Source organism: Dasypus novemcinctus, chromosome 12 (genome assembly GCF_030445035.2).
Source record: "Dasypus novemcinctus isolate mDasNov1 chromosome 12, mDasNov1.1.hap2, whole genome shotgun sequence".
In the NCBI taxonomy this organism is placed as follows: domain Eukaryota; kingdom Metazoa; phylum Chordata; class Mammalia; order Cingulata; family Dasypodidae; genus Dasypus; species Dasypus novemcinctus.
Window position 1 is genome coordinate 10728860 of NC_080684.1, and position 24883 is coordinate 10753742.

At 47.9% G+C, this 24883-nt stretch overlaps 2 protein-coding genes across 3 annotated transcripts in view; one reads left to right on the top strand and one right to left on the bottom strand.

The window, feature by feature from the left end:
• PRICKLE1 (prickle planar cell polarity protein 1) overlaps positions 1-23552 on the bottom strand; it is a 105712-nt gene extending 82160 nt beyond the window's left edge. The window contains exon 1 of one of the 2 annotated variants that reach the window (XM_058307822.2): positions 23428-23552. The gene's annotated coding sequence lies outside the window, so the exon portion shown is untranslated. The remainder of the gene's footprint in view (positions 1-23427) is intronic. The other variant, XM_058307823.2, reaches the window with a different exon arrangement.
• LOC131280776 (basic proline-rich protein-like) lies at positions 22000-24550 on the top strand. Its single transcript, XM_058309261.1, has 2 exons — positions 22000-22123; positions 22362-24550. The coding sequence occupies exons 1-2, from the start codon at positions 22000-22002 to the stop codon at positions 24548-24550; spliced, it is 2313 nt and encodes a 770-aa protein (XP_058165244.1).
• Positions 24551-24883: the final 333 nt, after the last annotated feature.

A 24883-nucleotide genomic window follows, 5' to 3' on the forward strand; every position in this document is an offset into this window, starting at 1 on the left:
GTGACTCTCTCTATGCTGGGGGAAATGTTGGCACAGCAGAGCAGGGCTGGAGTGATGCCTAAGAGGAGAGAGAAAAACAAGGCAGCCATCAGCTTTGAAAGTTTTCAACAGATCTTCCAAACTCTTGTCAGCCCAGGCCAGGGGATAAGGATGAGAGAGAGCAATGGAAGGAAAGCTCTGGGGCGTGGGACATGACTCCCAGGGATGAGCCTCCCTGGCACTGAGGGATTATTACCAAGCATCAACTGGGATGCAACTGGAAAATGACCTTGAATAAAATGGGGAAATGGTAAAGACAAATGAGTTTATATAGCTAAGAGACTTCAAAATGAGTCGGCAGGTCATCAGAGAGGTAACGCTTATGTGCATATCAGCAGGATCTCATAGATAGCCAAGATAGATACTACCCCAAATAGTGAGGCTCCTGAGGGCTTCAGAGACACCCAGGTCCTATGGTCATGGCAGATAGTTCTAGAGATTGATACCTTGCCAGTGGGCCCTACATTTGAGTTTGTGCTCCTGAGTGTGACAGAGTTGGACTCAGATGTGACTTCTCTACACACGCCTCTTCTGTCCCTTTTATTGAACCTATAGTTGGTGCAGGAGTTGGTAGTGTATGTCCAAGAGACTTGAATCTCTGGGCTGTCCAAGTGCCACCTGGGCCCTGAGCCTCAGTGGAATTGCAAAACCTACTCTCCAGTTCACTGGATTCACCCAGGACAGCTAAGAAGAAATTGAGGATGGACAACCACCACATGAAGGAACCAAGAAAGTCTACAACTGCAAGCAAGAGAGTTCCATCCATCAACTGTATGGGACTGAAGACCCTTCTCAATTAGAGGAGGAGTGGGCATCACTAGCCCAGAATTCTCAGGACTGGGGAATTAACTATGGACTAGAGTGGACTTACTGGTATTCTACCTTAGACTTACTGTGATTCTAGCAATGGAAGAAATTATATCATTGATGTGGAGGCAGTGGCCACTGGAGGTTCTCAAGGCAGGGAGAGGGAAAAGAAGTGTAATATAGGGGTATTTTCAGGACTTAGAATTTTCCTGAATGGCACTGCAAAGACAGATACAGGACATTATATATCCTGACATAACCTACCAAATGGAGTGGGAGAGACTGTAAACTACAATTGAAACTGTAATCCATGCTGTGTGACAATGCTCCAAAATGTGTTCATCAATTGCAATGAATGTTCATGTGAGAGAAGTGGGAGGTATGGGGAGAGGGGCATATGGGAATCCCCTACATATTTTTAATGTAACATTTTATGTAATCTATGTATCTTTTAAAAATAAATAAAATATGTACTAAAAAAAAAAAAAGAACCAAAAGACTTAGGAAGTACTTCCATCTAGAAGAGCATCTCTTGGGGGGGGGGAGGAGGCAGGGAGAGAACAGAGCAGGGGAAGGAAGCAACTGTCCCACCTCTAATCCCCCACCCCCATCCCAATCCCAAAGCAGTACTTTTCTAGAAGTCATTAAGACCCCAATGAACTGGCATTACATAAAGCAACAGAACCTTTTGTGGGAAACGGACTTGGCCCAGTGGTTGGGGCGTCCGTCTACCGCATGGGAGGTCCGCGGTTCAAACCCCGGGACTCCTTGACCCGTGTGGAGCTGGCCCATGCGCAGTGCTGATGCGCGCAAGGAGTGCCCTGCCACGCAGGGGTGTCCCCCGCATAGGGGAGCCCCATGTGCAAGGAGTGTGCCCCGTAAGGAGAGCTGCCCAGCGCGAAAGAAAGTGCAGCCTGCCCAGGAATGGCGCCGCCCACACTTCCCGAGCCGCTGACGACAACAGAAGCGGACAAAGAAACAAGACGCAGCAAATAGACACAGAGAACAGACAACGGGGGGGGGGATTAAATAAATAAATAAAATCTTTAAAAAAAAAAAAAGAACCTTTTGTGGACACACGGCTATGGAAATGGTGAACAAAAAAGGAGCCTTTTTTATGAGTTCTCTCCCCAAACAACTAAACATCCTCCTCAGTGGACTGGCCTGGCCAGCCCTGGGGTTTTGTCCATTCGTTGTGGGTATTTGTTTGCTGCTGCTTCGCTAACTGGCTACGCGCTTTCCCGCCTGCGCCCAGGTTGCCCAGCTCCCTTCTGTCTTGTTCAACCAGTGCTGACCTCAGGGTCCCAAGGCTGGCGAGGGGAGCCTGCTGGGGAGCTGGACTACAGGACTTCCCGTGAAGCCCTCCGGGGAGCTGGGACAACGTTTTCACAAGTCTCCAGCTTCAAAGTCCGAGTCTGTTCTTACTGTCCTCTTGTACGTGGGTGAGAGTAAGGGGTCGGAGGAAGTGGCTCTTCCCAGCAAGGAGACCCTTTAGAGAGGCAGGGGTGGGGGTCCTGTCATCCAGCCTGAGCTGCTGCTGATCCGAGGCAGGCGAGTAAAGGGGCGGAGGGCGCCGGGCCGTGGGCGGCTCATCTGGGCAGCGCCGGGTGCAGAGCCATGCCTGCCGCGGTTCTGGAAAAAAAGACGGACATGGCCAGATTTTCATTTTAGGGAGATCACTGCAGGGCAGAGGGGCAAGGCTGGGGGCCAGGGATCTGGACGGTGGGTTTGTGACCTGGGATGAAAGGCAGAGCCGAAGGAAAAAGGGGATGCCTCTTCCAGAAACGTTCCGGTTCAATTAGACCTGGGGCTGACTGCACGTGGAAGTGAGAAAGAGCCATCGAGAGCCACGACCAGCTGTCGGATGATTCTGAAGCCACTAACTGGACGAACATAGCTGGTGGGGCAGGTCTGAGCCGAACGCTGGAAAAGGCAGCGGCCTGGCGCGGGCGGCTGGAGCCCGGGGCCTCAGGCGGGCGACTGCAGTGGCCATCTCCAGCAGAGGCCCCAGCGGGGGCTGTGCGGCCACAGGGCTTCCCTCACCCTCGCAGCACTGGCCCCTTGGTTTTGTAAAATGGAACAATAGGCAGGATGCTGTGGGTTGGTTAAGAGGATTAGATGAGAACGTGCGTGAATGCATTTGTCAACTTGAAGCTTTAGTTTTTTTAAGATTTATTTTTTATTTATTTCTCTCCCCTCCGCCACCCCCGCCAATTGTCTGCTCTCTGTGTCCTTTTGCTGTGTGTTCTTCTGTGACCACTTCTATCCTTATCAGCGGCCCTCAGAATCTGTGTTTCTTTTTGTTGTGTCATCTTGTTGTGTTGTTGCGTCATCTTGTTGTGTCAGCTCTCCATGTGTGCGGTGCCATTCCTGGGCAGGCTGCACTTTCTTTCATGCTGGGCAGCTCTCCTTAAGGGGTGCACTCCTTGTGCGTGGGGCTCCTCTATGCAGGGACACCCCTGGGTGACAGGGCACTTCTTGTACTGCGCATGGGCGAGCTGCACACGGGTCAGGGAGGCCCAGGGTTTGAACCGCAGACCTCCCATGTGGTAGACGGACGCCCTAACCACTGGGCCAAGTCTGCTTCCCAACTTGGGGCTTTAAATAAGAGTTTCTCTCTCCTCTCTCCTTCCCTGCCCCTCTTTCTCTCTTTTCCCTCCTTGCCCCTCTCCTTTCTCCCCTCCCTCCTCTCTTTTTCTTTCTTTTTATTCATCATGTATTTTCTGCTATTTTGAGGCAGATACTCAAGATGAAGAGGTGGGCCGTACTCTCCATGGAGTTGCCACAGTCTTCAGGGTCTGTGGTCCCCAGCTTGGCTTTTCACTTGAGAAACATTTATTCACTCATCAAACAAACAAAAAAACCCTGAGCCCCATTATAAAGGCTTGGTCCTACAATGAGAAACATCGAAAGACACAATTGTTTTCCTCAAGGACCTCACAGTTCAGGGTGCAGTGGATAAACGATGAAGACATGAATTACAGTGCCATGTTGAGCAATCTAATGAGGTGGAATGAGCACAACGGAGGAGGCACAGGGGATCAGAGATCGGACCCAGGACCCCCTATGTGGGAAGCAGGAGCTCAACCGCTTGATCAAATCTGCTTGCCCCTAGAGTTTTGATGTAAACTTCTTTAAAAATAAAGTTTATTATATGAAAGAAAAAAAAAAAAAGCAGCAGCTCATCTAAGATTAGGAAGGAACGTTTTAAGAAACCTATTATAATGCAGAGGAAATATATTTGGGGGGTTATAGAAAAACAAAAAATATATAAATAGGCAGAAAGGAAAATATCCAAAATCCCTTTCCTAGAGACCAATATAGCCACACTGGAATAAATAAATAAATAAACCCACAGAAAAACAGAACATACAGTTCTCCCCCCCAAAAGTGATCACATACTACCTATAATTTTATAATCTGCTTTATTTCACCTAAATATATACTGAGTTTCTTTCCATACTACTTTATATACACATCTATATTTTTAACAGCCACATAATTTTCTACCTTATGAGCATACCATCATTTTTCTTAGTTTTCAAAGACTAAAAAGAAACTCTAGCTGACAGCATTCTAAGTTGTAAAGTTAAAATAGAAACTAAAACAACTCAGTAATCAAATTTAGTTCAGCAATGGGCCTTTAATGTATATATGGAACTGTTTTTAATTTAAAAAGCAAAATCTGCTAGTATGTCCTTAATCTTCATAATGACCTCAAATGTGTTTTTTACGAAGCAGAGTTCGAGTGACTGTTTTTAGATACTGCAGGGTGGTGGTTGTTTTGTTTTTTTCCCCTTCTTTTTCTTTTTAAGACAGAGGGAAAGGTCCTTTGGAGTTTAAGACTGCCATCTAGTGCTCCTTTCTTCCCGTCAGATGAGGAGACGTTCTGTGAGCAAGTCAGTTTAAGGAAACTCTCCATTTAACTTTCTAGACTGCGTAACTGAGGTTTTAGATAACAGAAACCTTTTCAGCTTGTCCTGCGTGCTTATGGTACCAGCTGTGACGACTGCAGAACTTGATTGTATGTTGGGAAGACAGAGAAAAAGTGAGGCACCGACTTGAAGTAAAGCAAAAAAGCAGCCATTGATCATTCTTGGCTGACCTATGCAATTAAGCATGACCCTTAAAACCAGACAAATTAACTCCTTTGTGGTGACCTAATCACTGGAACAGATGGATCGATAATGGGAACGTCAGGTTTCAGACGAGCAGTGGGTACTGGAAGATTCTGCTCAGCAGGTGCAGCTGACAGATGACGTCACCGGCTTCAGCGGCACAGGTTCTGAACTCGGAGAGCCACGGAAGGCACCTGCTAAAGCCGGGGTGGTCCCTGTGCCTCGGGGCATTCCTCTGTGAGTCGATATGAAATCCGTGTCCCAGCGTGTACTGGGCTAATGACAAGGACACGTGCAAGGGAGGCTCTGCAGAGGAGCTCGCAGCCTCGGGAGCGCAGCAGCCCACTCAGACGGATCCGCGCGAGGCCCCTGCGTGGCGACTCCACCCGCCCCAGCGACCCGAGGGTTCAACCCCATACGGCCCTCCCATGAGCCACAACCTACTTAAATTTTACTCTGCACTGTTAAATGATTGTCATATTCTACATTTAAGAGGCTGCTTTCCAAATGGGTTTGAATTGACTTGGTGATAAAATTCGTAGAAGTCCTAAAGTATGAAAGAAGTTGTACTGGGTGTTGATAAAATTCCCTCTGGCTGCTCAACTGATCAAGACATTTATTCAAGTTCACAGAATTACGATAAGGCGGGTCTGAAAAGCACTCCTGCTTCTGTTTCTAGAATACACCTTATTTACTCATAAGTAAATTATTTGTGTTTATTTCAGGGGATTTCTAAATACAAATACGTATTTCAAGTAAAAAAAATTCACATTCAGTAAGTTTTTGAGAATTATTGTATATATTTTAACAAACAGTCAAAATAAAGAAAAGATTTAGCCTTATTTCAAAGCTTTTATTTTGGTATAGTCAAAGATTATTTTCACAAGCATTTACATGTTAATATCAATGATAACTCAGTTTAATTTAATATGTAATTGTTTTGTGCATTTAACTTTGACCCAAAAAAGTTGTTGTACCAAATACAAAACCTTTAGTTTTCTAGACTTTATCATATAAATCTCCTCAAATCCTCTGCCAAATTCTGCCTTCATCTGGCCCCTGAGAAACGTACGGAGTAAAGTACAGCCTATTTGGATGGTAAAAAGACAACATAATGAAGACCAAGATTTTCATTCTTGTTAATACTATAACAGAAAATAAAACCACCAATATTTTGGGCTTTTCCATAGTATAGATTGGATATGAGTTTCAGAGTCAAACAGGCCCAGAAAGAGAGATTTATGAAGAGAGATTCTAGAAATAAACTAGAAGCTATTTGTTTCCTCTAATTCCTAAAGAAGCTAATAGAAAAAAACAAAAAAAATGTCCATGTACCTTACGTTATAGAGTTGATTAAAACCCGCTGTAGCAGTTGGAGATTACTGATGAATTCCAAAAAGAAATATTGGATGATGTTTGTAAACTGGTCTTTTCCTCTGGGTGTGATTAAGTTATGATTAGGACTTTGATTGGGCCATGTCAGTAGGGCGTTGAGTCTCTTCCCCTTGGTGGGTGGGGACTCACAGAGAAAAGACATGGCAAAGACAGAGCTGGGAGCCCGAGCAGTGAGCACACAGGAGAAGAACACAGAGGAACAGAGACGGCTTCTTAGACAAGCCAGAAGCCCTGGGTAGAGAGACAGAGCCATTCACTTGATAGTCCACAGCTGGCCTTGTGGAGATAACACAGCAGCTGAGCCCAGAGAGAGATGGAGCCCTGGGAAGGGAGGAACCCAGCTGCCGTTGGCAGCCATCTTGCTCCAATACATGGCAACAGACTTTGGTGAGGGAAGTGACTTATGCTTTATGGCCTGGTATCTGTAAGCTCCTACCCCAGATAAATACCCTTTATAAAAGCCAACAGATTCCTGTATTCTGCATCAACACCATGTGGCTGACTGATACGCCCTCTATGGGATGGTGAGCCGGTCCAGGGCAAACATGGCCTGTCCCTAAAGGTGCCTGAAGGCGGTGGGGCGCCAGGCCTGGGCCTGCACGGCCGTCTCGGGGGTTGGCAGCAGGGAGAAGCAGGGGGTTCCCTGGCCCCACGTCTTGTGCAGAAGCCAGCAGGGCTTCTGATGGCTCCGCAGGTCCAGGCCACGGGACAGGAGCTTGCCCTTGTTTTGACGGCGCACGAGTAAGAGCCCTGCGTGGGACCCTGGAGGCCTAGTTCGCAGCTGGTGAAAGCCAGGGACCCTCCCGAGCACCGCGTGAGGCCGGCCACCATTGCCCGCCTCCACGGCAGGTGCGATCCGGAAGCGGGGGGCGTGGAGGCCACCTTCGCCTCCGTCTTCCTTTCCCCTTATGCCCTGACGATGCAGAGTACTGGGGCCAGATAATGTTCCTTCAGTACGTATTTGCCGAATGAATGAATAATGAAGGCGAGAGAAAATTTAAGTGTAAACTATTTGGATAGATTTCACAGTACAACTACATGTCAAAAGATATACAAACATTTGCAAATTAAAAAAAAAAAGTTATCTATATCCCAGGTGATTTTCATCTACTCTTGGAGCATTTGAACATAGAAACATTTAAAATACACTTCTAAAAGTTGTTTTTCTGATTTTGGAAGTAACATAGTATACATTTTGAAAAACTGAGAAAGGGACAAAGAATAAAAGCATACCCGTTCCTAATCTACCACCAAGAAATAAACCACTAATTGCATTTTTTTCCCAAAGATTTATTTATTTATTTCTCTCCCCGCCCCCATCCTGCTTGTCTGTTCTCTGTGCCTATTTGCTGCGTCTTCTTTGTCTGCTTCTGCTGTTGTCAACAGCATGGGAATCTGTGTTTCTCTTTGTTGCATCATCTTGCTATGTCAGCTCTCCATGTGTGCAGCGCCATTCCCGGGCAGGCTGCACTTTCTTTCGCACTGGGTGGCTCTCCTTACAGGGCGCACTCCTTGCGCGTGGGGCTCCCCTACACGGGGACACCCCTGCGTGGCAGGGCACCCCTTGCACACATCAGCACTGCGCATGGGCAAGCTCCACACGGGTCAAGGAGGCCCAGGGTTTGAACTGTGGACCTCCCATGTGGTAGGTGGACACCCTATCCATTGGGCCAAGTCCGCTTCCCCTCATTATGTTTTTTATTCTTGTGTCTCTTGCTGCATCAGCTTGCCGCGCCTGCTCCTTGTGTCAGCTCGCTGTCTTGTTCATCTTCTTTAGGAGTCACTGGGAACCTGTGTTCCCTAGTTTGTTGTGTCTCTCATTATGTTTTTCTTCTTGTGTCTCTTGTTGCATCATCTTCTTGCTGCACCTGCCCTGCTCGAGCAGCCTCATGCCAGCTGGCTGTCTTCTTTATTTTTTTTATTATTCTTTTTCTTCCCCTCCTCTTCCCCTGCCCTGCTGTGTTTGCTGTCTATGTCCATTCGCTGTGTGATCTTCTGTATCTATTTCTCTTTGTCTTCTCTTCTTGTCTTTCTCCTCTGGGATTCACCAGGATTCGATCCTGGGGATCTCTGATGTGGAGAGAGGTTCCCTGTCAATTGTGCCACCTCAGTTCCTGATCTCTGCTGTGCTTCACCTTGCCTTTCCCCTTCATCTCTCTTTGTTGCATCACCATCTTGCTGCGTGACTCACTTGCATGGGCACTGGCTCACCACACAGGCACTGGCTTGCCACGTGGGCACTCAGCTCGCCATGCAGGCACTGGCTCACCAAGCAGGCACGCTTTCTCTTCTTCTTTTTCACCAGCGTCCCAGGGATCAAACCCGGGTCCTCCCATACGGCAGGCAGAGGCCCTATCACCTGAGCCACATCTTCTTCCCTCGCTGTCTTCTTTAGGAGGCACCGGGAACTGAACCAGGGCCTCCCATGTGGTAGGCGAGAGCTCAGTCGCCTGAGCCACACCCACTTCCCTAATAATTTTTAAAAATTATCATGTGTAGGGATGGAAGCGTAATTATGGGAGTTTCTCTAACATACCCAATGGAGTGAGAGTATTCTCTTAATTTAGGACTGAGAAGAAAAATGTATTATTATCTCTCTCTCTCTCTCTCAACATTTCTATAGATTTCTTCCATCTGTGGTTTTCAAACTGTGTTTAGACGTGGGCAAACCTGGGGAGGAAAAAGGGTCGCTGAGAGGGTGGGGCTATTGTTAAGAGCTTAGTGTTGGCATATAAGATACATTTTTTAGGGACTGTCAACATTTGGGACACACTTAAGCTAAAATATTATTCACTGATTATGTGGAATGCAAATTTAACTTGGTATCTTGTTGTTTTTTACCCGCCAATCCTATAAGGAACCGCTTTGCTGCCTCCTAAAAAGAGCTGCCCTACTTATTATGTTGGGGTTCCAGATAATCTTGTGTTCGAGAACAGTGTTCGGCTATCAAAAAAAGTTGAAAACCACTTTGCTAGATGAACCCAGGCAACACTCTTAACCCACTGCCTGTAGACTTCCCCTCAATAAAATGAAGGGCATCTGGTTGTTGTGAAAATTAATTAAAGCTTGTAAAGCCCTTTGAAATTGGCATGTTCAGCCACATATGCTACAAAATATTTATCACACGCCAGTCTGCCTGAAAACATATTGACTGCTTAACGAACAAACTAGATGGTAGAAATTCTAAAAGATGTGAAGTCTCAATTTTAATATAATCACATCGAGGGACTCCATATTGGAACAAACAGAACCTCACAAGCCAAGACGTGAGTATATTTCCGTAAAACAAAGGAACATGGTTTGCTTTTTAAAAGTAAAGTATTTTAATTCTATTGTTATTTATGGATTTTTTCCAGCTGAATCAGAATTTTTTTTTAACAGTAGTTAAAAACAGCAGAAATAATCAGGAAATGAAGAAAATAGTCATCTCCTGTGGCTCCATTGTTTGCTATTTCTGCTTGGTAAGGTTTTTTTAAGCTTAAAAAGAGGTTTTTTTCTCCTTTGGAAACAAAACAGAGATACCAACCCAATAAAACACATCTGGAGGCCACTTGGTGACATTTCAACCCCCTCCCCCAACCATTAGCTATCAGGGAAAGCTCTTACAGTACTAAAGCAAATGTCATAAAAGTAAAACATTCATTATGCAATATTGTCTAAATTAAAAGCTGAAAAGGAAATCTGGACGTTAAACTGAAGCATAGATAAATTTGGATTGTACTGACACATCAATGAAAAGACAGTGCAAATACCGGATAGCTTGGCCAGGTAAATGTAACATTTGGAAGAACACAGAGAGCTCTCATTCAGAAGCTTAAAGCCAACCACAGAAGAGAAAGACAGGATCACAATGAAATTTTCAACATTCACATCTTATTTCTGATGGAAACTAAGGTTTTATAAATGTGGCAAAAAGCCCATGACCGAGAACATAATAAATCTTATAGCTCAATATAAAGACTTGCAATTCACTGAGTATCATGTTGGTCTCATGTTTTCCTACCTTTGCATATGCTTTTCCTTCTGCCTAAATGCTTTTCTCTTCTCCAACAGTTTGGCCAACTCCTATTCAATTGTTAAGACCCAGCCCAAGCATTTCCTCCTTTCTGAAACAATCCACCCAGAACAAATGTCTCTAGCCTTTGTCTTTGTGCCATTACCATACCTAGTACATTTCTCTACTCCTGCCTTTACTACCATCTACTGCAATTAAGTGCTTAAATGCCTTTTCCCCCTACAAAATGGTGAGTTCTTTAAAGGCATGGACCACTCATTTGATGTTTATATTCCCAGAGCCTGACACAGTGCCTGGTAAACTGAAGGCATTCAAAAAAGATGAGCTCCCAAATGGAAATAAAAATGGGAAAGTTTTCCCCCTGGCATGGGACATGACCCCTGGGGATGAGCCTCCCTGGCACCGAGGGATTACTACCAAGTACCAGTTAATAACTAGAAGACCTTGAATAAATGGGTCAACTCAGACCAGCAGAATATCTCAGCCTACATATAATATCAGGAGTTAAAAATGCTTTTTGACCCGGAATAAAAGGGGGAAATGGGAAAGGACAAATGAGTTTATATGGCTATGAGTATCCAAAAAAGAGCTGGGAGGTTATCAGAGGGGTTGCCCTTACACACACCTCAGCAGAGTCCCAGAGACAGCTAAAATAGATACAAGTCCAGGTATTGATTCTTCTGAGGGCAACAGAGACCCACAGGTTCTATGATCATGGCAGATGGAGTTCAGTGCCATGTCAGTTGGCCCTACTTTGGAGTTTGTGTTTCTGAGTGTGATGGAGTTGGACTCAGATGTGATCTTTGTTCACAAGCCTCTCCTGTTACTTTTACCAGACCTGTGGTTGGCACTGGGGTTTAGTGTATACTGAGGGGACCTGAATCTCTGGATTGTCCATGTGATAGCCAGGCCCTGAGTCTCAACAGACTTGCAACTCATACCCTCTGGTTTATTGGGCTTACCCCAGCCAGCTAACAGGGAGGTCAAGAAGGTCAACCACCACACCAGGGAGCCAAGAGTGCCTACAACTGCAAGCAGGAGAATTGCATCCATCATCCATGTGGAATCTAAGCCCCCTCTCGATATAGAAGTGGAGTGGACATAACCATCCCAGGGTGCACAGGATGAAGGAATAGAGTATGGATTACAGTGGACTTACTGATTGATATTCTATTCGTGAACTATTGTGATTAGTAATGGAAGTAAATGTAGCATTAATGTGGAGAAAGTGGCCACGGTTAACTGCTGAGGGTGGAGAGTGGGAAGAAGAGACGTGATGTGGGGGCATTTTCAGGACTTGGAGTTGTCCTGGGTGGTGCTGCAGGGACAGTTGCTGGACACTGTATGTCCTCCCATGGCCCACTGGGTGGACTGGGGGAGAGTGTAAACTATACCTTGGACCACTGACCATGCGGTGCAGCAGTGCTCAGAGATGTATTCACCAAGTGCAATGAATGTCCCATGATGATGGAGGAGGCTGTTATGAGAGGAGTGGGGTGAGGGGGGTGAGGGGGTATATGGGGACCTCATATTTTTCAATGTAACATTTAAAAAAGGAAGAAAGAAAAAAAACTCAAAAAAAAATGAGAAAGTTTAATTTTAAGTGGTTCTCAAGCATTTGAAAGTGCAATTTCTCCTTACTTTGCAGAGATGAGAAAAAAGAGAACATGCAAAAAAGCTACCATTGCTTTGAAGTGCTTAAATGGTTGGTAAAGAGGCAAAAGATGAAAGGTTCTGTGTATCCATTTAAGGAGCCTGAACAACACAAGCTGGCAGGGGCCCCACATCTTTGCGGAAGTGTGCCATCTGTCACCCAGAGGGCCAGCGTCCAGACCCAGGGGTGCGTGCGGCTTGATGGCTGCTTCACCCTCCAACAGTCTGCGGGGAAGGTCCACGGAGATGCCGTTAAGAAATGGAATGCCAGCCGGCAGGACTTTCGCACAGTCATTACCTTCGGATAGTGTTTGATCTTCCAGTCGTGGCTGGAGTGACCCAGATTCAAACTGGTGATTAGTAATGTCACGTTTATATCCTCCTTCCTATTGGAACAGCACTTGGTAGGCACTTATGAAACTGCTGGGAGATGCAGACAGCTCAGTGCTGAGTTCATGTGAACAACTCAAATTCCATTTTCTCAGTTATAAGACAGACGGTGTAACACTTCCTGGCGGGCCACTTGGAACTTTGGGCTCGGCCTAATTAGAATATGAGTAGGATCCAAGGTTCTGAATGTGCTTTAAAGTTAGTGATTTAAGTCGCAATGCTACTAAAATGGAACACCAGGCCAGGACGTATGATGACATATGCCAGCAGGCGCTGTTTAAGATTACTACCACGTTTCACTATGTACTGCCTAGTTAGACCAGCTTTTATTTGGGGAGTGGGAGTGATTAGAATATTATTATGGTTTTAAAAATATTAGGAATGTAACTAAAACGGAGGTTGGGTTATTTTCCAGCAAGCTCTCTAAAGTTTCCCAAATGAATTCCAATTTGAGTCAATGGACACACATTTAAACACACATAACATAGTTTTGTTTATTAAAAATGACTTATTTATCCCCGCCCCCCACCTCGTTGTTTGCGCTCGTTGTCTGCTCTCTGGGTCCATTCATTGTGCACTCTCTGTGTCTTCTTGTCTTCTCTTTAAGATGCACGGGGAACCGAACCCAGGACCTCCCATATGGGAGAGAGGAGCTCTATTCTTGAGCCACCTCCACAACCTGCTTTGTTGCGTCTCTCACCGTGTTTCCTTTTTGCGTCATCTTGTCGTGTCGGCTTGGTGTGCCAGCTCACTGCCTTGCTTGTCTTCTTTAGGAGACACAGGGAACCAAACCCGAGACCTCCCACGTGGTAGGCGGGAGCCCAAATGCTTGAGCCACATCCACTTCACAACGCGCAGAACATAGTTTTAATCGTTGTGAATGACGACGCTGTATACTACTTTGAGTTCTACTTCTTAAATTTTCCAAATTTCCCATGCATAAATATAGTATTCACATTTGCAATTTTTAGTATGAACTTAAGTATTCCGCTGCTACAAGTATATCAGATTGATCATTTTCTCTTTAATAACACTGCATTTTTTTTCAGCTTATCATATTAAATTGTAATATAACCAATTGAACCAGACTTTTTGGTAAGGGGACGTACATATTCTCTTAGGTCCTCAAAACCACTGTCACTGAAGATTGAGTTGGCCACGCTGAATAATGAACAGAGAAACTAAGAGACTGTCTTATTTTTTAATTTGCTCCTGGATAACATATGCCAATTTTGAGTAAACTGTTAGCTAATTTTAGTGAGGGACTTATGAAGGGAGAACAGTAATTCCAACTCCCATTTATTATCTAGCAATGTGTCAGGCACTGTACTAGGTACGTAACAGAATTCCGAATGTTAGTATTTACATGGTACAAAAGAGGAAATTGAAATGCAGAGGCAGAGAGTGGCTTTGAGCCCCGGTCTATCAGTCTCCAACGTCCTTGTGGTCTCCCCTACACCAACGCCTGATAAGCCCAACAGCGCTTGGAAATGACTAATAATGGAAGCTGTGCACAGTTTCTAAAGTCCTTTCCTATACATACATCCCTGAAATGATATACTTCAAACCCAGTGTTTTAGCATTGAGGAACTTTTGAGCTTCAAATGACATCAGAAAACAACTTAGCTCAGGTCCATCATTTCACAGTTGTGGAAACTGAGGTACAGTAGGGATAAGAAGTTCAGAAAATTAAGTGACTTTCCAAGATCTCTTGCCTACTTAGGAGGAAAGACTAAAATTATCTAAAAAGTACTTAACATAGTATAGAATATAAACATAGAAATACTTACAAAACAATAAAACATCATCAATTTCAGGTAAGCTGCAAACGCTTGCTTACTTTCTCCTCTCTCTCCTTCCTTCTTTCTAAATGTTTAACTGTAAACATTAATTTATTTAGGAGCTGCCAAATCACATCTCCTTCATATAGGCAGCTGAGCTGTGAACTGACAGGCAGTTTCTGCATGGGTAAGTTGGCGATAACGGTGGTTAGCGCACCACACAAGGATGCAGTGAGGATAAGGAGATAAATCTTCAAGTGCTCTGTGTATTTTGGAGGTATTAGTCTCATTATACTAAAGAAGCCCAGAGTTAAAACACGATAATTTCTGGACAAATAAGTTGGCTCAGTTCCTCAATAGGAAGGCTGACTCACTGCCAATTTCACCCTGGAACCTGAGACATTAAAATAATAATCTCAAGGAACTAGGTTTCCTAGCAAGCTGGTTGAAGTCACTTAGAGGATTAGCTTTTCACCCCTGGAATTTAAATCAGGGGATTTCTTGAGTGAAAGACAGTCTGTCATCCTTGTTTCAACGTACAAGGCAACCCCACAAACTTGTCTGCAGATACTACCTCTGTTTGTTTTTTTAAGGTTACAGAGTGGCATGGGTGCATTACAAAGAGGGAAGGCGCGGTTTCCTTGGTAGCAACACTCAGTCTTCTCTACTAATAAGGCATCCATTTGCTGTATGATTTACATTTCATTGATCAGTTTGTGGTAGAAGAGAAGGACTAGTTGTTCAGCTTCTTTTCTCCTACTGCATAATGTTTCTCTGGCTTTTCTCAGATAAGGGGGACAACAGCTCAGAAACTTCAACTGGAAAAAAGATCCCCTTTCTAGAAATCCTAGCTAAAACAGCAACAACAGAGTACCAGCGTCTATTTGTCTTTATTTTATATATTACATTAAAATGGTCCACAGGCTCCTACCCTGTCAAATGAAGGTGGCCATTGGCTAACCTGATAGTCCTAGTACAAACATGAGACGATAAACTTAAAGCTAGCTCACATTCTCACCACTGCGCGTTACAGGATTTGGGAGGGGGGATGGGTTCCACTCTGAGGCATATCCACCTCCCTAGAGTTTTGCAGCTGTTCATCCAGCAGATATTTATTAAGCATCTACCTTGTGCAAGGCGCCATTATAGACAAGACAGCATATAGCCATCTTCTGGAACATACGGCTATAACGAGTACATATCAGATAGTGGTAAGGGCTAAGGAGAAAGGAAAAGCAGGACAAAGGGGTTGGGGACTGCTGGATGGTGGTGGTGAGGGCGGGGGCAATGCTATTTTTTAAAAAATTTATTCTGTCCCGCCCCCTGTTGTTTGCACTCGCTGTGTGCTCTCTGCGTGTGTGCCTTGTAAGCTCCCTCTGTCTGTCTGTTCTCTTTTTTAGGAGGAACCAGGAACTGAACCTGGGACCTCCCATTGTGGGAGAGAGGCACCTAAAATCACGTGAGCCACCTCCGCGCCCTACTTGTGTCTCTCATTGGGTTTCCTTATTTTGTCTCCTCGTTGCATCAGCTTTTTGTGTCAGCTCACCACACCATCCTATTGTGTCAGCTCACTGTCTTGCTTGTCTTCTTTAGGAGGCACCAGGAACCAAACTAGGGACTTCTCGTGTGGTAGGCGGGTGCCCAACTGGTCGAGCCACATCTGCTTCCTGGGGCAATGCTATTTTACAGAGGGCGAGGAGGGAAGGCCTCCTTGATAGCAGAGAGCTTTGCAGCAGGGATCTGAGAGGAAGGAGTGAGCCACAATCCCATCTGGAAAGGTGACTACACATGTCCTTTTATTTATTTAAGCTCGAAGTCCGGAGATTAACTGTGAAACTCAGGAATGTTAAACCTGCAAATATTAAGGCTTTGAATGATAGTTTGAACCAGCTCTCAGTTTATCTCAAGTAATCCTTAAGCCCTGTTTAGCCACAGCTTAATCTTTTTTCCTGACTAAAATGCCTTATGGTATCTCCTCACATAATGACTAAAAGGGAGAGTTTTCCAGTTACACTGTGCAAACAACCAAAGTAGATAATTCAGGTGAAAATTTCCACTCTGAGGCCCTGATTATTTGATTTGGCTATGGGCATGCAGTTGGAAAAAGTGAGCTGGAGCTAGCTAATTTTGCTACTGGCCATGCCCAGAGTAAAAAAGTTCAAAGGAAATCAGACAGTTACCTATGTCTTAGAACTGTGAGTCTTTTAAAGTTATTTTAATTAAAAACAAGACAAAAGAAAACAAAATTTTAAAAAAACCCATAACATGGCATATAAAACAAAACAAAAAATCAAGTAAACTAGGTACCGAAACAGTTCTCCTTTCATTTGTGCTATGTAGACGCAGCAAGCAGTGATAATGACTGGTTTAAGTTAGTTTTACTGCATCTATATATGTTCTACAGCCATGGCAACAATGGATAATGACAGGAAATAACCCAAATTTTAACAACTGAAGAAGGAAAAGCAAAGGAACAAAATGGGTAACAAACTTGTAATCAATGTCCACATAACTATGCAACCAAGAATTTTTTGATGTTGATAATAAAACTTTGAGATGTATCAGAGTAATTATGAACAGAAACTGAACTGATTATCATATTTTATTGAAACTCTTTGATATATCTAGAAAAACATATATAATATAATGTAACACTCTATTATAGATAAAATGTGGACATGAGCCGCCATTCTAGTATGAATATGGACAAGTTTAAAGTGCCTTATATGTTATGAAAGATGTGATATGGAATCATGTCTGTAAAAGGAACAAAACAATTATTGGCTATTAAAAATAAGTATAGTTATCTATTTTAAAGATTACTTCCCTATTCCTAAAAAATGGGAATTGACATCTCTTTTGTTGAAAAGGACCAAAGGGCTTAATTATATACACATACTTTATCAAGAAACTTGTATTCATAAAGATCTATTTTAATTTTTTTGATCTTTGCAATTGAAAGTAATTAAAAAGACAAAATTGTAATAAAGTTGTAAAATTTGTCAGATAAGTTTTGAAACCTTTCTAGTGATAAGGCTGTGTGATTTCAGCTGTCTCAGCAGGGGCTACATGAAACACGGCATTGACAAATTTGGATTATACAGCACTATTTGTTCCAGGATGGAAGGCTTCCAAAAATGCCAGAAGTTGACATGTATGTGAGTCAACTACTGTTCAACCCCAAGAAGCGCTGTATTCTATGGGATGTTTTTGCCAGGACTGCAAGAGCCCACGTGAGGACCTCTTCGTTAGGAGCATCCTTGCAGCTCACCTGTTCCACGCCCTCCAGCTACAGGCTTCAGGTTCCCTGTGGGCCAAGAAAACAGAACTCTCCAGTCCTAGTATCTACCCATTCACCCCAATCTTGATAGTGTATCTTTTCTTATTTTCAGATTTAATAAGCCAAATCTATCAGGCAGCTATTAAAAGATTTCAACTACCACGGTTTTAAAAAGGTTTCAGTGTTCAGGGATTTCAAACCCATGGGAGAGGTGTAAACAGATCTGGAGGGTTAAGTCCCTGTAGAGTGGTGGAATTATTTGCTGATTTTTACCCCGTTTTACAAATATTCTTATTGACCCTCCTTTTAATGTTTTAATGCAACTTACTGGACCCACAAGAAGAAAAAGAGAAGAATTTGAAGGAAAGCTAGTACACCCAATGATCTCCAGGGACCTGAGAAGATAATTGTAATCATAGATTTCTAAAGGAAGAGGGAAAAAACGTGATGACCTTAGCTACTTACAATATTCTATCAGATAACCTTCCTCCTCACTTTTTTTTTTCCCTTTGGAGAAATCCAAACTGCTGTACCATGTTTCTTTAAAATTTCCTTTACTGAAAAGTCTGCGGTACTTGCTTAAAGCAAAGGGCGACCTAGGGAATTAGGAGCAATATTGTATCATATAAAGTGGTGGCTACTTTATATTAGTTTTTTAAAAAAGACAACAAAAAGGGGGAAAGGTGGTTATAAAAACATCACAGGAAACCATATAACCTTTATTTAAATTAAAAGCAATCACAGCCTGATTCTTGGAACACACTGGAAATGCTTTTTGGCTTGCAGCTGCTACATGCAGCCAATACTGTGTGTAATTGGAAACATTTCAAACAGAATTGTTACCAAAGTCAAAGAACATAATTGCGAGCTGTGGGATCTGTGTCTTAGATAAAAGAAGGGCAGCTGAGTGAGAGCGCTCCACAACAAGGAGTGTACTTAAGGGCCCGCGTGTGACTGCAATATTGACAAATCTTTCCTTCCAGGGATCCAATGAGAAAAGAAGGAAACACTGAAAACTATACTCAGAGTAAAAGCTGTTGGGTGCTATAAATCAACAATTGGGACAAAAATCTTAGAAAGGAATACATGACTTCAGTACAACTGAAATAACACAGCTCTAACTTAAAAAAAAAAAAAAGAAATGAAAGGAATGTCTTCGTAGAGTTCATCCCAAATCTATCGATGAGAAAACTACAACTTCAATTTAATTGGACAGTTGTTCTTTAGGCTCTCTTAGGACCAAACTTATGGACAGGGGGAAAATAAGTTAAGGTAAATGGCTGCTGCTTGCTAGTGTACGGCTCTAAGTTTTAAAATGTTTACACAGGCTTCTGCCTCACTGACATTTTTATTTTTGCTTTAAATTTAAAATCTCCATAGGAAAATGAACCTGGAATTGTCTAATCGGTTCAAGCTGGTAATCATTCTTGTTCCTGGAGAGGCCCCTTCAGAAATGCCCAAAACGCACCTATAGTTTAGTCTAAAACAAGTGCATAGAACAGAAACTCAGGAAGAATGATCCCCCCTCACTCCCCGCCCCACTGGACCCACGGCTCAGGAATGGTTCCTGGAAAAACCGGGTCATTCTGGCACCCAGGGAAGCGGTCCGATTATCCTGTCATATCTGTGCCAGCAGTGTCATGACATCAGCATGCTCCAACTTGGAGGGTATGTCTTTTCCCACTGCCCCTCCTTCAGGAGAGAAATGGGAGGGGGCGGGTGGTCAAGGTTGACGCAGATTCCCCATGCAATTTCATGCCAGGCCATTCTTACTTTTCCAGAACGTTCATACCAATGCACACGTGGTGAAGCCCTTGGCTGCAGTCCAGCGCAGCTACGACGAGGAGGTGTGGGCACTGGCTGAGCTGGAGCGCCCCAGCTGTGTATGTCCAGAGACACGGCAGCCCAGAAGCCTGGCTGCTCACTTTCTCCAGTGCCCGCTTGGTCTACGCTAGCTCCAGAAGTGCTCCAGAAGCGCGAGCTCCATGTCCTGTCTGGGGTTTCGAGGAGCCTCAGCAAGTGTGGGACTTAGCACCAGGATTATCTTACTTTCTTTCCCAATTTATTTGCTCACACCGAGATTCTAAAGATAATAGTGCATAGTATGGTAATGCTCTATCTGTGCCCAGAAGGAAAAGAAGTAATGGTCCCTTAAAACACAACCAACCAACCTAGAAACAACTCATGCATGGTCCTAACTCCTTCACTTCATTGTGGGATAATTACAGACCTAAGCAATTTGAATGTTCTAACACTAACAAGAGTTACCAGTGATATTATTTTACATAAAATGGAGAGAAAAAGAGAGAGCCTTTTCCCCAAAGGGAGGGGTCTAACTTGGTCAAGTGGCATCTTTAACACTTCTAGCAGAGACGAGCATAGAGCACAGAGCACAAGTAACTAGATTACCAATAATGACAATCTTTTCAGAAAATCATTTCCCAAAGGAAACAACCACATATCTAGGTACAGGCCGTTTAAAGAGCTACCTAATTAGTGGAAAATGAATTTTAAAGATTCTTGTTCCATTTCATTGGAATTCAAGTCTTTGTATTTTGCTTTTGAGTGATTATAAAAGGTGTTAGAACAAATATCTTATGCTGCTACATTTAAAAACTCAGTTTTCTTTTAAAAATCCTTAAAGGAATTGCAAATTTTACTTTTTAAAATTGCTTTTCCAGAATTATAATAGGACAGGATATTAGGAACAAGCAGACTGTACCCGCATCTGATTCTAAACTTACTAGTTCAGCTATTAACCCTATAAGTGCTATTTTATCCCCAGCTATTAAATTTTATTTCATTGACCCAAGCTGACTCATTACAACCCCCTTTATTCTAGAGACAAATGGTGGTTCCTTGATTATAAAAACATGATAAACTTTTAAAGCTGGCAGAACCGATTGTATCTGTCACTTTTGTAAAATATATCACTTTTCTTTCAAAAACTTCCGAATCAACAGGCTTACTCAGTGATAAATCCTCAATCAGTACCAAATTAAGGATGGAAAGTTTAGGTGAGTAATTCCCTTCATTCACAACAGTCTGCCTATCTCTATGCACCACCCATATTTTTCTTTTCTATTTTTTTGAGGCTTATCCACAAGAATGAGTCACTCTGTCAGCCACGACTTAATAAACCTAGAGATTTTCTAGTTCATCAGCAAGTGTGCTAACCTTAACTGTAGACAACGTCCATTTATTTCCAGCACCTTTTAGTTTTAATGCGTAGAACAGATGCACGGTTAACCTTTAAATCCTTCCTATAAACGTTTCTGGAAGAGCTTGTAAAATATCTCCTTCTGTGTTTCCTGACTCGCCAGTTGATGGCACTTGGGGACCTTCTGGGACCCGCAGAGTGCTGTGTTTTGCTTTCCTCGGGCTCCCCCTGGGCCACAATGACAGATGCCCGTCCCAGCCGAGCTAAGCCGCCTCGGTTGGAGGATACTGAAGGGGCTCCACCCCGCAGCAAGAGAAACGGCTGCTGCTCGGGGTTTGAAATCCCCCGGTGGGAGCAAATACTGTTCAAGAGAAAACTGGCTTGACAAAGACTGCGTCATCCTTTCCGAGCTGTCTTGATTAAAGCAGAACCTTTGGATGGAGTTGGGGCTCAATTCACGATGCGGCGATCTTGCCGTCCGGGTTTCCCCCCTTCCTAGAGTCTGAACACAGACCTGTAGTGGGGATGGCCGAACCGGGCTGCGGCCTCCCGAGGGGCTGGGGCCGCGCTGATCGCAGCAGGCGGCTGAACACGGCCCCTTGGAGAGCGTAATGCAGGCAGCGGGGCTGGGAGGGAGAAGGCCAGCTGTCACCTACGCGACAGGCAGCAGCTGAGCGCGCACATCTGGAGCGGGACTAGGGCAGACAGCAGCCCGCACCCGCCCACACCTTGGGCCCGCCTGCAGGGACCGACGAGGTTCCCTTGCCTGCCAAAGTACGGTTCAGAGCCTCGAGGGGGACAGCGTGGATTGCATAACCTCAGAGGCAGGCCCGGCCCTCTGAAGGGGCGAGTGAAAGGAGGGGTGGGCAAAACCGCACACACACACACACACACACACACACACACACACACACACACACGGTTTCATCAACTACCGCGCGTCCTCTGGAAAAATCATCCTACAAGGCGCGCAGACAGGCCTGCTTTGGGGAGGACAAACACGAGACCTTCCTGCGCTCCTTTCCTCGAGGCTGCGCCCACGGCGTGTCCCTCCCCTCGCTCTGCAGTTCTGTCCCCGAGGCTCTTTTCCAAACCACCCGGCCAGCGCGGTGGGCTTCTGATGGTGGGCTCAGCACGGAGCCCGCCGCCCGCCCTTCCTCCCCCTCGCCCACCTCGCTCTTCAGCCTCCCGCAGACAATCTGTGGCCCATTTCCCCAAAGACCCCCAAATAACACGGCACTGCCAATAGTCCCCGGCGACGCCGCGGGTGCCTCCTGGAGGGCCAGGCACAGGGCTTTTCTCCTGCAGCTAATAATTAGCATGTCTAGTTTCTGCAACTTTTTCTGTCTCTCGGAAGGAAGATGCTGCCCTCCCCCCTCATGCTGCATTCAGCAAACACCGACCCCGAGAGGGGAGGAAAAGATGCTGCAGAATCGCTGCCAAGAAGCGAGCGGCCCTCTCCCAGGAGCCTCCCGCCGCACGCCAGTAGGTGACAGGCGAGCCTAAGCGGCGGACACGCGCCGGCACCCCCGGCTCCCCGCGCCCCGCAGCGCCCGGGCCGCCGAGCGGGCTCGCACGCGGGAGGGGGTCCGGGGAGAGGCGCCCCCAGGGGCGCGCGGCCAGCGGCCCAAGCCCTCCCAGGGCGGCTGCCACCGCCTCTTTCCACCGTCTGCGCGGACCCCCGCTCCCATTTCGCCCACCCCTCTCCCGTTTTCTGCCGCAGCGACCCCAGGCCAGGGCGCCCGGCAGCCCCGAGCCTCCCCTGCGGCCCCGCAGCCCCCTCCGCACTGCCCCTGCCCGCAGCCCCCCTCCGCACTGCCCCTGCTCGCAGCCCCTGCCCCGCAGCTCCGCTCCGCACTGCCCCTGCCCCGCTGTCCCCTCCGCACTGCCCCTGCCCCGCTGTCCCCTCCGCACTGTCCCTGCCCCGCTGCCCCCTCCGCACTGCCCCTGCCCCGCTGTCCCCTCCGCACTGCCCCTGCCCGCAGCCCCCCTCCGCACTGCCCCTGCTTGCAGCCCCTGCCCCACAGGCCCTGCCCCGCAGCTCCGCTCCGCACTGCCCCTGCCCCGCAGTCCCCCTCCGCACTGTCCCTGCCCCGCAGCCCCTCCGCACTGCCCCTGCCCCGCTGTCCCCTCCGCACTGCCCCTGCCCGCAGCCCCCCTCCGCACTGTCCCTGCCCCGCAGCCCCTCCGCACTGCCCCTGCCCCGCTGTCCCCTCCGCACTGCCCCTGCCCGCAGCCCCCCTCCGCACTGCCCCTGCTTGCAGCCCCTGCCCCGCAGCCCCCCTCCGCACTGCCCCTGCCCCGCTGCCCCCTCCGCACTGCCCCTGCCCGCAGCCCCCCTCCGCACTGCCCCTGCCCCGCAGTCCCCCTCCGCACTGTCCCTGCCCCGCAGCCCCCCTCCGCACTGCCCCTGCCCCGCTGCCCCCTGCGCACTGCCCCTGCCCCGCAGCCCCCCTCCGCACTGCCCCTGCCCCGCTGCCCCCTCCGCACTGCCCCTGCCCGCAGCCCCCCTCCGCACTGCCCCTGCCCCGCAGCCCCCCTCCGCACTGCCCCTGCCCGCAGCCCCCCTCCGCACTGCCCCTGCCCCGCAGTCCCCCTCCGCACTGCCCCTGCCCCGCAGTCCCCCTCCGCACTGTCCCTGCCCCGCAGCCCCTCCGCACTGCCCCTTGCCCGGAGCCCCCTCCGCACTGCCCCTTGCCCGGAGCCCCCTCCGCACTGCCCCTGCCCCGCAGCCCCCTGCCCCGCAGCCCCCTCCGTACTGCCCCTGCCCGCAGCCGGGCTCCACTCACCCCGCGCCGAAGGACGACGGTCGGCGGCGTCAGGGCCGGGGCCCGGGCCGGCGCGGGGCCGGCGGGCGGAGGCTGGCGGGCGGCGGGGCGCGCCGTGCCGCCGCGGGAGGCGCTGGCTGCGGGCTGCCGGGCCCAGGGCGCGGGGGTCCCAGCCCCGCCGCCGCCGCGCACCCCGCCCCCGGCCGCAGAGGCGCGGCGGCCGCGAAAACGCGGAGCGCGGACGGCGGGCGGCGGGAGCAGGCGGCCGGCTCGGGCCCCGCGCGCCGCCGGGTCGGTGCGGGCTGCGGGCGGCGAGGTGCGCGGGGCGGCGAGGTGCGCGGGGCGGCGGCTCGCGCGGTCTGCGGGATCGCTGCGCTCCGGGCGCGGTTCCCCGCGGCGCCGCCCGCGTCCCCCGGGCGCTCGGCCGTCGCCTCCGCTCCGCCCAGCTTTTTATGCCTTTCCTTTTTTTTTTTTTTTAAAACCAACAATCCTAAAGGATGGAAAGCCAGGAAGGGGGAAAAGGGGTGGAAAGACAAACCCAATTTCCTGTGATCACACGGTTGCGGGGGGCGCCTGCTGGGTTCCTTTTCCTTTGGTATGTTGGGGGGGGGGTGCGGGGTTAATTAAAGGCCGAGGTTCCTTCCGGCCCGCCGCGCCCCCCTGGGGCCCCCTTTGGACTCGGGACCCTCTCGTGCCACCTCACGGGCTGCGCCGGGTCAGCGCCTCGGGGTCCAGGGGGCATGTGCAGAGCCAGGGGCCAACGGGGCAGCCTCCGCCCCCCTCCTCGACGGCCAGGCCCAGCGCGAAGGAAACCTCCCAGCGTGGGGGTGCCCGCGAGGACCCCAGCCCAGCGCGAGTCCCGAACCTGAGCCCGCTGCGCGCGCCCCCAGAGCCGCGTTCCCCGCGCTCGTTCCAGCCCGCGGTGCCTGCGCGCGGCCCGCTCTCCGCGTTTTCCCTCTGCCCGAGTCCCAGGGCTGGGTTCGCTCGCGTGGAAGGGACCCAGCCTATTGGGAAGTTCTGCCGCGACTCGACTGCGGTCTTAGAACCTTACAAGCCCCCGTCCTTCCCAGTTCCTCCTCAGCGCAGGATCTCGAGGGCAGACCCAAAGGGCAACCCTGCAGCTTCAGAGCTGGGGCTCCGGTGACCCTCCAGCCTCCTCCGCAGCCCTCTAGGATGCCGTAGCATCTAGAGAGAGGGGAGTGGGGGCATTGGGGCTGGGGGCACTTTATCCCTTTGAGAAAAATAAAAACTGCCAGTTCCAGGATTTTTCAGAGCACCAAGTCTCGTCCATTTTCGCTGGGAACCAAGCAAGGGAAAACTCAGCAAAAGCGGAGCCGATTAAAAAGAGGGTGGAAGGAAAGAACACCTAAAGGCAAAAAGGAGGAGGAAACCAGCCCCATCTGGGGAAGTGTTTGGCCTCGGTCCTGGGCTGGGCAATCCCAAGTCTGACTCGGGGCTCCCTGAGCTATAGAAACTC